Source organism: Schistocerca nitens, chromosome 2 (genome assembly GCF_023898315.1).
Source record: "Schistocerca nitens isolate TAMUIC-IGC-003100 chromosome 2, iqSchNite1.1, whole genome shotgun sequence".
In the NCBI taxonomy this organism is placed as follows: domain Eukaryota; kingdom Metazoa; phylum Arthropoda; class Insecta; order Orthoptera; family Acrididae; genus Schistocerca; species Schistocerca nitens.
In genome coordinates this window covers 414729014-414741898 of record NC_064615.1, presented here as the reverse complement: position 1 = coordinate 414741898, position 12885 = coordinate 414729014, and the positions used below count along the sequence as shown (strand labels likewise).

General features: G+C 38.7%; 1 protein-coding gene across 1 annotated transcript in view; it reads left to right on the top strand.

Annotated features, from left to right (window-relative positions):
• LOC126236279 (serine/threonine-protein kinase ATR) overlaps positions 1 to 12885 on the top strand; it is a 391469-nt gene that overhangs the window by 142998 nt on the left and 235586 nt on the right. The window contains exons 14-16 of the mRNA XM_049945439.1: positions 298 to 472; positions 5415 to 5666; positions 7709 to 7825. Coding sequence (XP_049801396.1) covers positions 298 to 472; positions 5415 to 5666; positions 7709 to 7825 — 544 coding nt within the window. The remainder of the gene's footprint in view (positions 1 to 297; positions 473 to 5414; positions 5667 to 7708; positions 7826 to 12885) is intronic.

Here is a 12885-nt window from a genome sequence, read left to right as displayed (position 1 = left end):
GTGCATGCTGTGTACTTGCATTTTATATGCTTGCAGTTCATCACATCTGTTTTGGAGCTGTTGCCATTCCCCTCATTATTTTATCAGCATTTGTTAAACTATGATGAAAAATTGTGACTTTGAAGTCCATTACAGATTACAACAGTGTATCTTAGGAAAACAAGATAAATGTGTATTTTATATTATTATTATAATTACCCTGATTGATCTTACACTTTCCATTGCTCATTCTCCTTCTCCTACTACTACAACTACTACTACCACCACTGCCAGTTCCACAATATTTTTCTTTTGCAGTAATGTGCGCATAGAAGGAATACTGCTGCATACTGCTGCTGCCCTTGTAGCTTTGGCTTTACACGTAAATGCAAGTTGTACAAGTGTTTCCAGGCTGTGTTTAAATGCCATAGTCAAAGCTCATGGCATATCTCTTCAAATGTTATTTACAAGATATCGACTTCAGCTGGACTGTGTAAGTACTGTAGCAAAATTTAATGTTTTTCTAGAACATACTGAAGACTTGCATGAAATTTCTCAGGTACTTCTAATGACTGTTTTGCTGTGGAAATAAGTAAATTAAACATGAGATGTTAACAATTTGAGCATAAAACATAAAATCTGTGAAATGCAGCAGGAGACTTACATTTCCACATTTTATCACATTTGTCATTGTCTGACAAAACAAAAAGTGAAGCATGCTGATGGTGACCAGGAGACCAAATGAAATTTCAGTGATTGCAAAATGGAGTCAAATTTACAAAGAACTTAGTAGCATGAGCCCACTTACCAGTATGACACTACACTCTCTCTAGCTTGGATGCATGCACTGATTTGGTTGGAAAGCCAAAGTATCTTCTCGTGAGGCAAGCTGGCCCACAGCTGATGTAACAGGTACTTGGTATCCTGGATACGGGGACTGGGATGGAGTTTACATCCAAGCTGGCCCCACATATGTTCTGTAAGGGACAGATCTGGGTGTCTTGCTGGCCTCAGGAGTATCATAGCATTTTCAAAACAGTTTACAGAGACATGTGCAATGTGTGGACAAGCACTGTCCTGTTGAAAATTGGCACAACTATACTGTCACATGAGAGTAGCACTTGAGCACATAGGATGTCCTGATACCATTGTGCCATCAGAGTTCCCTCCATCACTACCAGCCTTGACCTAAAGTCATAGTTTGGAAAAATGGGACCTCTCCCCAGATCAACACCCTACATTGGGGATGATGGTCATGAGCAATACTGCAGAACTACAATTCATCACTGAACACAATGCAACACCATTCATCAGCTGCCCATGCTTCCTGGTCACGGCACCATTCCAAATGCAGCCATTTGTGTTGTGACACTGACAGCAACCTGCACTTGGCACAGTAGTTTCCTAGTTGAGCTGCTGCTACTCTCCAACCATTGGCGCAGGATGTCACAGAATGTTACATGGAGTCAATCACTTGTTCTCAGGTGGCTTGCGCAGATGTGTAGGGGTTACAATGTAAAAGCTCCGCAATACAGTGATCCTCCCTTGTGGTGGTCAGACATTGTGGACCGGAACCTTGACAACAAGCATGTGTCCTCACTTATTCCAGTGCATTCCAACATGACTTCACTGTCACATCCTAATGTCCCAGAAATCAGGATATTACATGATTCAACCAGATAGCTAAGTGGGGACCTACATGATGCTCCTTTCAAACTCTGTCAGGTGCTGATAATGGTGTGTCACCCAAGTATGTGGCATTGCCTCACACAAGCACATAGCATCTCTGTATCCTTCACAGTGAGCACTTAGCATCTGATACTGTTCACACTCCTTACATATCTATCAGGTCTGGTAACATCACTAAATATGAACAACACTAATTCATTCTGGTGCCATTCTACCTGTCATAGAGGATTCCAGCTGTAATCATTTACGTACGCACTGATGGCGTGTACATGTTTATGAAGTGACATCGTTATGAAACCATGTCTTCCTGGTGTGTCCCCCCCCCCAGACAGTCTTTATTCCTCATAAGGTGACAAGCAATAATGTACATCTTCTATTACTATAACAAACAAGAAACTGGAAAACAATAGAAAGTGTTTACCTCTAACTCTGCACGGCACATTGTTCACAAAAGTACAGTTTGGATTCTCTGACTTTCTGAAAAATCCCTGAGAAAAGTCTTGTGTCGTGTAAATATTAACGCATGTGTCACTCCATTTCAACCAAAATCTAATATTCACATGCAAGAAGAAAAGAAATAAGTTCCACAGTTTTGACAGTGTGCAACAACCAGTTATTGTTGTTATGTAATGAATAATAGCATATTCACACATTCACTGACTCTCTTGTCTTTGGAGTTTCTTTTATTGTCGACCACGTCTCTTAATTACTTTGGGAGCTTTAGGTAATAGAGCCTCAAAAATGTCTTGTAGCATAAACTTTTGGTTAAGAAGTATTTGAACAGGTTTTGTCTGTACCTTCAGAAAAATAATTAGATTTTTTTTCTTTGGACTTGAGAACCAGGAATGTTACCGGCAGTGCAGTGGTTAGCACCCTTAACTTGCATTTGGAAGGATGATTGTTCAAATCCGCCTCTGATGACCCTTGATTAGGTTTTCTGTGATTCCACTAAATTGTTCCAGGCAAATGCTAGAATGGTTCCTTTGAAACAGCACATTCCCCATTTTTGACATAATCCGAGCTTCTGCTTCATCTGTGGTAACCTTATTGTCGATGGGACATGAAACCTTAATCTTCTTTCTTTCCTTCTTCCTTACTGGACTGTCCAGACATGATATTTGACCCATCCTCACTATTTCGTTTCTCCCGTTACCTGTCTCCTTCCCAAACTTCACAGTGGCTTTTCTGATTACTGTACAAACCTATTACTTCTTTGTGGATGAAATCAACATTTGTGGCCAGGTGAAATTGTCTCTGTTGGGATCTATGGCTTTTTCATTTTTTAAAACAATGATTGGATTCTACCATATGGTTATAATTAAACTGAAGGTGTTCTGAGTGCTTCAGTGCAGGCCGTATACATCACAGGATGCTGAAACATTATGTTCATTAATCTGTGCGCTCATGGAGTATGCTGGGGGGAAAAAAATAGTGGTTCCAGTTTTGCCACAAGGTGAAAATATGGCACTTTTAAGTTGTCAGAACTTGGCGTGGATACAGGAAAAGGGAGGGACAATCAAACACTTGTTAACAGTAGTTCTGGCATGTTTATTAGAATATAGTCATTAGTTAGAACGTGTTCAGTGTGGTCTCCCGACTCTGCAACTTGCTGCATCCACAACACGGCATAGTCAACAGTTGCTCACAGCATATCCGATGTAATCAGAGTCATATGTCATTGTATGCTGTCTTTCAGATTAGGAAGAGTCCAGATACATCCCTGATAGATACGATCTTTCAGTTATCCCCACAACCAGATGTCACATGGATTTACGTAAGGGTATCTGGAAGGCCATACATCTTGAGGCTGCCTAGAGATTCAGCCTGTCTTGGGGCTTCATTTGGTGCACATTTTGAATCTTGTGGGGATACCAGTGTAAAATGAGTTGCGAAATCTTCTGAACTATTGACCAGGAGAGAGACAGTTCCCCCAAGCACTGGCTGCAGAATTTGAGGCATGTGCTGCACGATTGGCTATGGCTGCAGCTACTTCATCAACTGCCATGGGTGTGGGTTGTCTCCCACTCCCTGGTGCACCACATAATTCACCTTTTCTTCAAATTTTGTGTTCATGCTTCTCAGCCCATTTATCGACATGGGGCTTCTTCGCAGCTGTTTCTGTTGGCAATATTTCTGTATTACAGCACTGCTATTGCAGCCATTTTGATAAAACAATTTTACTAGCAGTGTATGGTCTTTCTTCCCAGTAGCCATTGCGTCTCATACTGAAAATGTCAACTTTTTAACCCTTTACACTGACAGGCACTTCACAAAAGAAATCACCATGTGTTGCCAAGTGACAAAGAACGTGCTGATGTCAAAACATGAAAGATTTCACATTTTGACTGCTTACAATGCCATATATGTTGTGAGTGCACTGATTACTGAACATAACAATGATGTTTCAGCATCCTGCAATGCATATAGCTAGCACTGCAGCATTTGGAACACCATCAGTTTAATTACTACCATCCAGTGCGTCTAATAAAGGAAGGACTTGGTGATCTGGAATATCTGTTATCAGCTTACTTGTTAGTGTCTGATGATTTGAGACCAGAGAACAGTTGGAGATAACACAGTGGAATGCACAGTGCAATTATCCATAATAATGATTATGTGGAATCCAGAAATAGTGGCACACTGGACTCGCATTCGGGAGGACGACGGTTCAATCCTGTCTCCAGCCATCCTGATTTAGGTTTTCCGTGATTTCCCTAAATCGTTTCAGGCAAATGCCGGGATGGTTCCTTTGAAAGGGCACGGCCGATTTCCTTCCCAATCCTTGCCTAACCCGAGCTTGCGCTCCGTCTCTAATGACCTCGTTGTCGACGGGACGTTAAACACTAACCACCACCACCACCAGAAATAGTGAGTGGTCATTTTGTTATCAACCTGCATTACAGCTTTTGTTTTCTTGCTTGACAAACATTTGTGATAGCTGTCCAATACTTAAAGTGACCCACGCCCCAATTCCATCAATTGCTTAACCTGATTTATCAAATAGAATACTTGTGAAATTAAGGAAGGAGTTACAATGATTATAGTCCATAATCAAGAAGACAGTGTTTAAATTCATTCTAACACCACAGCTATCCACATTCTGTGTATTTCATTATGTCACTCTTCAAATTTGTGGCGCGATGATCTCAGATAGGCAGAGTCCTTGTTAGCAGTGGGAAAGCCTCACATCTGATATTGTTCCACTGAATCATAAATAACCCTGGGGGAAAAAGGAAGGAGAGCAGTGACACTGAGATATTTAGTAGAGCTATGCCAGCTGGCCGGGGTGGCCGAGCGGTTCTAGGTGCTCTAGTCTGGAACCTCGCGACCGCTACGGTCGCAGGTTCAAATCCTGCCTCGGGCATGGATGTGTGTGATGTCCTTAGGTTAGTTAGGTTTAAGTAGTTCTAAGTTCTAGGGGACTGATGACCTCAGAAGTTAAGTCCCACAGTGCTCAGAACCATTTGAACCATTTTTTTTTTAGAACTATGCCAGTACTATTATGTGTTGTAAAATATTATGTAAACTATTAATGTTACACGTGTGTTAAATATTTGAAATGTACCATTCCTATATTTCCAAGGGTTTTGAAGCATATCTGTGACACTTCCTTAGTACCTTTTGAATTATAAATGATTTTAAATGTGCATTTAGATTAGTTTGTAATAAAGACATTGTTGCAAATAAACTTAATATTATTGAAAATAACCTAAGAAACAGTTATATAAATTTTCTGTTCCATGCAGGTCATAGTAATGTTTGCTGTACAGAGCCATTCCAAATCTAAGCGTAATTTTGTGGCAACTCTACAAGTAGCAAGCAAGCTATTTGGATTTGAGTCTGCTCGCACACTATTACTACAAGAAGGCCATCGACTGCTTCCTTTCCTCTTTTCAGAAGTGTCGGTTCTGGGAGAATCCACATTGATGTTACTACTTGAACAGGTGGCAGAGCAGATCGATAATACAAGTGGAAAACTCATTCTGCAAGAGTTCCAGGTTGTTCTCATTTCATATTATTTGTTGTACAGATATTGTGTGTATTTAAATATAATTTCATTAAAAAATGGTTCCTCAACACAGAACGATTAGCTTTTTCCTCTAGTTGCTGCTACCCTTCGAGACCTTTTATGCTGCATTTTCCTTATTCCTTTTGAATTAAAAAAATGTTGTCCCCTGATTAATTCCTAACACACACCCTGTGTCAAGTATGAATAGGCTTTGTTCTGTCATAACTGTCTGCCATTTACTTCATTTTCAGTTTCATTACTTTGTTGCAACACGTTTATTCATGCACATCATGCTACAGTACATGACTCTTATTCGACAGACTCCAGGAAGAGATGCAACTGGCATGTGGATAGTAGATAAAGGTATATGGGTCAGATTAGATTAGGTGTACTTTCGTTCCAATAGATCCATAGTGAGGAGGTCCTCAAGGATGTAGGACATATCAGAGAAACGAGAAAATGCAATAAATATTTACATGAAATATGATAATGTACCTTCCACAGATTTCAAATGAAATGTCCCTCATGGATGTGGAATAAGTGAAAAAAATCTTAAACATACTTTCATTTGAAAGGTAATAAATGACTTGTCACAGGACATGTAAATGTTCAGTACACTGTGCTACTTACTTGCAATAATAGTTTTATTGCACTGAATTTATACAGAAGTCAGATTGTACTGACACTCACATTATTTGAATTTTATGTACAGTCAAATAACAGAAATAACTTTTTGAAAATTTTACATGACTGATGATGCTCCAGAAGAAGAAAACAAAATCATATACACAATAGTTGGTTCTACGTAGAAATTCATTAGTATATTAGCGGGAGTTGACCACCAATAAATCCTTTAAGCTTGTCTGAAACTGAACTTTATTAGTTGTTCAACTTTTTATGACAGCTGGAAAATTATTGAAAATGTGTGTTCCCGATTAAGATACACCTTTCTGGACTGAAAAAAATGACTTTAAATCTTTTTGGAGAGTATTCTTATTTATTTTATTCCATGAACTGTGCCATTGGTTTGAAAAAGAGATACATTTTTAATGGCAAATTTCATTAAGGGATAAAGATATTGGGAAGCAGTAATTAGTATCCCTAGACCTTAAACAGGCCTCTGCAGGATGTTCTGTTATTATTATGCCCTACAAGTTTTTGAATGCAGAAAACTTTGGCTTGGCTTAATGAGTTACCGAAAAAATAATTGCGTATGACATCTAATGAAAGTAAACATCGTATGATAGCTTTTTTACTTTTAATCACCTGTGTTTGGCATTGCAAATAGGTATTTGTTTAGGCACTTCATCAGCTCTGTGGTATTCTCATTCCAGTTGAATTTATCGTCAATCTGTAATTCCAAAAATTTTGCACTGTCAATTTCTTCTATATTTTTTTCATCATATTTTAACCATATACTGGCAGGAAACCTTGAATCAGCTAGGAAACATTTGTTAATGTCTGAAAAATTCATTGATTGATCTTTCTAAGATAATATTCGATTTGCTATTTATTGCAATGTTTGTGTCACCTGCAAGCAAAACAAACTTGGAGTCTTGTAATGTTACAGATGAAAGGTCGTTGATATACATACGAAAAAGTGATGGCCCTAAGATGGAACCTTGTGGGACACCACATGTAACTAGTTCCCAGTTGGATGATGCCTGATGGCTTAATACATGTCTCTTTCCTAATTACACCCTGTGTTTCCTGTCAGAGACATATTAAGTCCTACACAATTAATTAAATATTATAATATGACTGTCTTTATAGTTATTATTTTATGATCCTAATTTACAATCATGCTTCATATTTCTTGAATTAGCTAATTTAAATGTTCAGACTGAAAGAAATTTTGCAGATGTGAATGTACAGGAAATTTGATTCATAGTAACTGTGTTAATTTGTGACTATTTTTGTATACTGTAACTTGATTGTTATTGATAGATGAAATTTATAACATTATATTTGAAGCAGCTTGCTGCAATCTGATGAAATTATTATCACAGCAGTATGTATTTTTGTGTTTAGTACATATATCCATACATCATTGTGAATGAGAGTGAGGAAGTCATTAGCTCCTCTCTGGCAGTAATTGAGAAGATAACTGGGCAGCCAGTACGCAATTTGGTTTTTAGTTCCTTCAAGGTATGCAATTATTATTCTATTAATTCTGTTTAATGTTTTTATTGACTACCAATCTATATTTGTTTTAATAATGTCTTTGTTTTGATAGCTGTTACTATTAATACATAACCATATTAATGGAACTTCCTCCATCATGTATGACTTTTCACCTCTGGCAGTGGTTTTTAATGTGAAAAATGACAAGTTGCATCATGGTTCTGAGTCCAAGTTAAGTGTAGGTTCCTTTATGATAGCCTGGATAAGACATTTCAAAGGTTAGAGGAAGGGAAGAGCATATTACTTCCAGTAGTAACAACCTAAATTACTAGAAAGCATTGTAGCATCTTAACCGATCTTTGATTTGATGACAGCTTCATCTTTTTTTGTATTGATATGAATAGTGGTCAATAATACATAACAGCAAAATGTGAAATTCAGTGTGACAAAAATAAACTCAGAGTGTGACAGTGAAATTGTTTATTACAAGTTTTCAAAAATCTATTGGAGAAGAAAGACATAAGTTGACGACATTTCCTGCACAAATAAATAGTGATATTTTAAATTGCGTTATCTTTTCAGTTACAAAATATTTGTTCTGAATACTCATTAAAATGAGGAATGGAATTTGAGTTCGGTTGTGAGTTTCTTACATCACTATTTTGATGATATAAATCTTCTAGAGAGTCTCAAACTTACAGCCATATGTGAAACGATCAGTGATCTGTGTTACAGATCATAACTTCAGATATTCAGGGAAGACAAGTACCAACAAAAACATTAAAATTACTTTAACAATAATGTGAGCATGGATTGTGTAATATTATGGAAATGATCCTAGCTTTCGTCCCCGATCTCCTGCCATAGGGTCACAGCTCTTTTGAGAGAATGTGTTTGGTGAGCATGACTCTCAGCCATTGTAACATTTATTCCCTTCCTGTCTCACAATTCAGTTCCCTGACTGTTTATCCCTTTGACTTAACCTTCAACTGATACCATCTTTGATATTGCAAAGGGAATTCTATATTTGTTCATATTCATACCATATTTGTTCCATCATGGTATTAAGTGCATTTGGCCACTAGAGGTTGTCTCAAGGACTATCATACATACTTCACTAGATGTTCTTTCAGGGTCAATTCTGCTCTTATAATAGACTCAATAATTATGTAAAATAAGTGACTAAGCTGTAGAGAATCAGGTTTTCTGAAGATAATATGCAAATCACTGAGTAAAGTAAAAGCAAGTGCTTCATTCCAGCAAGGTGGATGATCAGTGAAATGTGTGGTCTCTGCTTTCTGTTATTCCATTTTACTTTTCTTGTTAAATCCTACACACCTTTCAGTTTGTCCAAAAAATTGCCCCTATCACTGGGTTTGACTTTCCACTTCAAAAAACATTTTCAGTAGTGCAAACCACAGTTAAAGACCTTCTGGTACACAGCAGGATAGCCAGTCTATCTGAGGGATTGTGAGGTATGTGTATGGTGGTAGGTGCTGACTATGCAGGGAATGCTGCCAGTGCTGTTCCTTCCATGAATTCCCTGTAGTGTGTGTGTGTGTGTACCTTATTTGGGACACAGAACTCAGAACGATGACCTCCATGCCAGAGGGCAGTTGGGGGAGAGCTCCTGGTGAGGCTTGGTGGCATCCAGGCGAACCAGTCACATAAAAAAGAATTAAATTGAACCATGCTGATGGCCACATGGTTCCGGTGGACTCGTCAGAGTGATCGACTCATTTCAGTATAACCCCAATACTGTTTCCTCAATAAGTATAAATTGAAATGAAAACCAACCTGTGAAACAAAGAGGGAGATATATGCCTCAATTCCTGGTCTGTACCATTGGTAGTGAATCCTTCTCAAATGACAGCCATTATTTTTGTGGAGGAAATTGAAGACAAGTTTTGTGAAGTCACCTCAACAAACAAAATGCGGAGTGGATCTATACTGATTAAAACAGCCTCACAGCTTTCTTCACTCAATCAAAGACCGTTAAGCTTGATAAACTTGGTGACACTTTTGTCACAAATACCCATCATGGGATCTTAATATAGTCAAGGAAATGATGTTCCACAGGGACCTCATACTTCAAATGGATCAGTAATGAGATGCCAGTTTGGAACAATGTGGCATCCATTTTATCAAGTGGGTCCAGTGAGGGCCTAAAAATTAACAATGTAGACAGCAGAGCATTCATCTTAGGTTTTGAAGGTGACTTCCAGATAAAGTTAAGATTGTGGTTTACCAATGTGATGTAAATCCTTATGAGGTGTTTAAGAATATGAAATTTAACCACATAATATTTAGTTTTATGGATAAATCTGTCTGTAGATATTGCAGATGAACACTGCACAGGTATACATCCTGTGTATAACCACCTTAGTGCACCAAATATATTGAGAATCACCCCCCTGATCACAACCTGCTGTGTCACAAGAGGGTGAACAAAATACGTATGTTCAAGACTTTTTATCATCTAACATATCAAGAAGGCAGGAAAAACTTTCCAGATGAGAGCAAGCTAATCACAAAATGTAACCCTTCCATCATATACCACGAGGACCATGTCAGTGGGCTGTAGTGGCCATCTTAAGTCATCCATTTGTGTGAGGGAAGGTACTCCTCCCTCCCTCCCTCCCTCCCCTTGCCAGTACTACTGCATAGGGTATCATGGTCCCCTCTGCTATCATATTAAAGCTGTATACTTGAGTGACACCTCGGGCACTTCCCTCCTTGCCGTACTACCCAAACCATCGAATCCCTACACCATAATGACAGCCAGCAGCTGCAAGAAATGTGAAAATTTGGCTACAGAATAGCCCACTCCTCATCTCTACTAGGCTCGTATCTGGATTCTCTTTGTACTGAATCCATATTTCGTATGGCGGAGGAGGTCATTGAGGAGAAGAAGTTACTACATTGCAGGCAGACCCAGCAGCTCTCATTTAAGCTTGATTTTGTGTCCACGACTACTCAAATCATGCAAATAGCTGACAACCAGCATGTGGTAGTGATTTCGATTAAAAATTGCATCCTTTTTGCACTGCCATTGAACACACATGCAAACATAATCCAGTGGAATTGTAACCCCATTATCGCCACCTTGCTGGAATGAAGCACTTGCTTTTACTGTACTCAGTGATTTACATATTATCTTCAGAAAACCTGATTCTGTACAGCATAGTCACTTATTTTACGTAATTATTGAGTCTGTTATAAGAACAGAATTGACCCAGAAAGAACGTCTAGTGAAGTATGTATGATAGTCCTTGAGACAAACTCTAGTGACCAAATGCTCTTAATACCATGATGGAACAAATATGGTATGAATATGAACAAATATAGAATTCTTCCTTTGCAACGTTCCTTGCCCCATACCCAAGGAAGAGATGACAGACCATGAGATCTATTTGATCTTCCAGCTACCCCACACTCTTCCTTTTACTGATTGATTTTAATGCTCAGAAGCATTTATGGGGCAGCTCTAAGACCACTGAACGTGATATTTATTAGAGCATACGTTTTTAAATATTGAACTTTCCGTACTGAACAATGGCTCCTCTGCTCATTTTTGTGGAACACACAATTTTTTTCAATGGAAAGCTAACGAAGCTCTCCTTGACAGGCTGTTTTTTTCCTGTTACGCCAAAACTCAACTGGATAGCCCTTGCAATGCACTCTTAGGAACTTTGACTGGCACATATTCAGCACTTCCATAACACCTGATACACCTCCCATGATACTGTTGAAGAGACCCTCAAACAAGATCCTACACTCAGCAGAACTGCCAATTTCCTGAAAATCCTCCATCGGAGGCCAGTTCCTTGGCGAATACAGGAGATCGTCACAGCCATTCAATGTCAGAGAAGGACACTTTGATTTTATAAGCACCATCCGCTGAACAACACTTATGATCTCTAAATGTCTCCAAGCCAGAACCTGCTGCCTTTTAAAATGGCAAAAGAAGGAATGCTGAGTAAGTTTCAGTTACAGCGTTCCTCCTGTTACACTTTCATTGCTTCCCATCTTGTAAATTTCTTCCTCCTTTCCTGTCCTAAAGTAGACTGCATTATGAGTTGGTAAATTGATTTAATTGCTAACAAGAGGTCTCTTATTGATAATAACTATATCCTGTTACTGTTAGTTTTCTGCACTAGAATCAGACTTTACTGTTCTCAACTGAGCTATCTGATTAGCAAGTTACTAACGCCTTGAACAACACTTATGATCTCTAAATGTCTCCAAGCCAGAACCTGCTGCCTTTTAAAATGGCAAAAGAAGGAATGCTGGGTAAGTTTCAGTTACAGCGTTCCTCCTGTTACACTTTCATTGCTTCCCATCTTGTAAATTTCTTCCTCCTTTCCTGTCCTAAAGTAGACTGCATTATGAGTTGGTAAATTGATTTAATTGCTAACAAGAGGTCTCTTATTGATAATAACTATTTCCTGTTACTGTTTGTTTTCTGCACTAGAATCAGACTTTACTGTTCTCAACTGAGCTATCTGATTAGCAAGTTACTAACGCCTTGATACATTTCATATGGCTAGCTGTTTTATCATCAACAGACAGATTGTGCCAAAAGTGAAATTTTTGCTTCTGATCCATATGGTCATTCACCATGACTACTCTCCAATGGCTCTGTTGATATACCCCTACTGTCCATGGTGCTAAGCACAGAGCAAAACCCACCCATTGTTGTGGCCAGAGGCGCAGTTTCATTTATTCTCACAACCTGCTGATACTATTGCTTGCTAGGCTCGTATATGCATATCAGTATTCAGATGAACTGTGAGAACAGTTGCCTTATAGTATCTACCATCAGAACTAGTACCTCACTCTCACAGATATGGGCCCAAATTACAGTGTACTTTCCATCAGTATATGCGACAGCCTAAGCAGACAGGCCAGTTTAAACTTTTGTGTCCCGCACTGTCTTGATAACACATCCTGGGGTTTTGACCAAGCTAGCATTTTATAGTTCTACAAATCTCTCGTATTATCATGTTTAGATTATGGCAGCCTGGCTTATGTATCAGGAGCACCATCAGCACTATGGTTCCTAGATGCTATTAACCATTGTA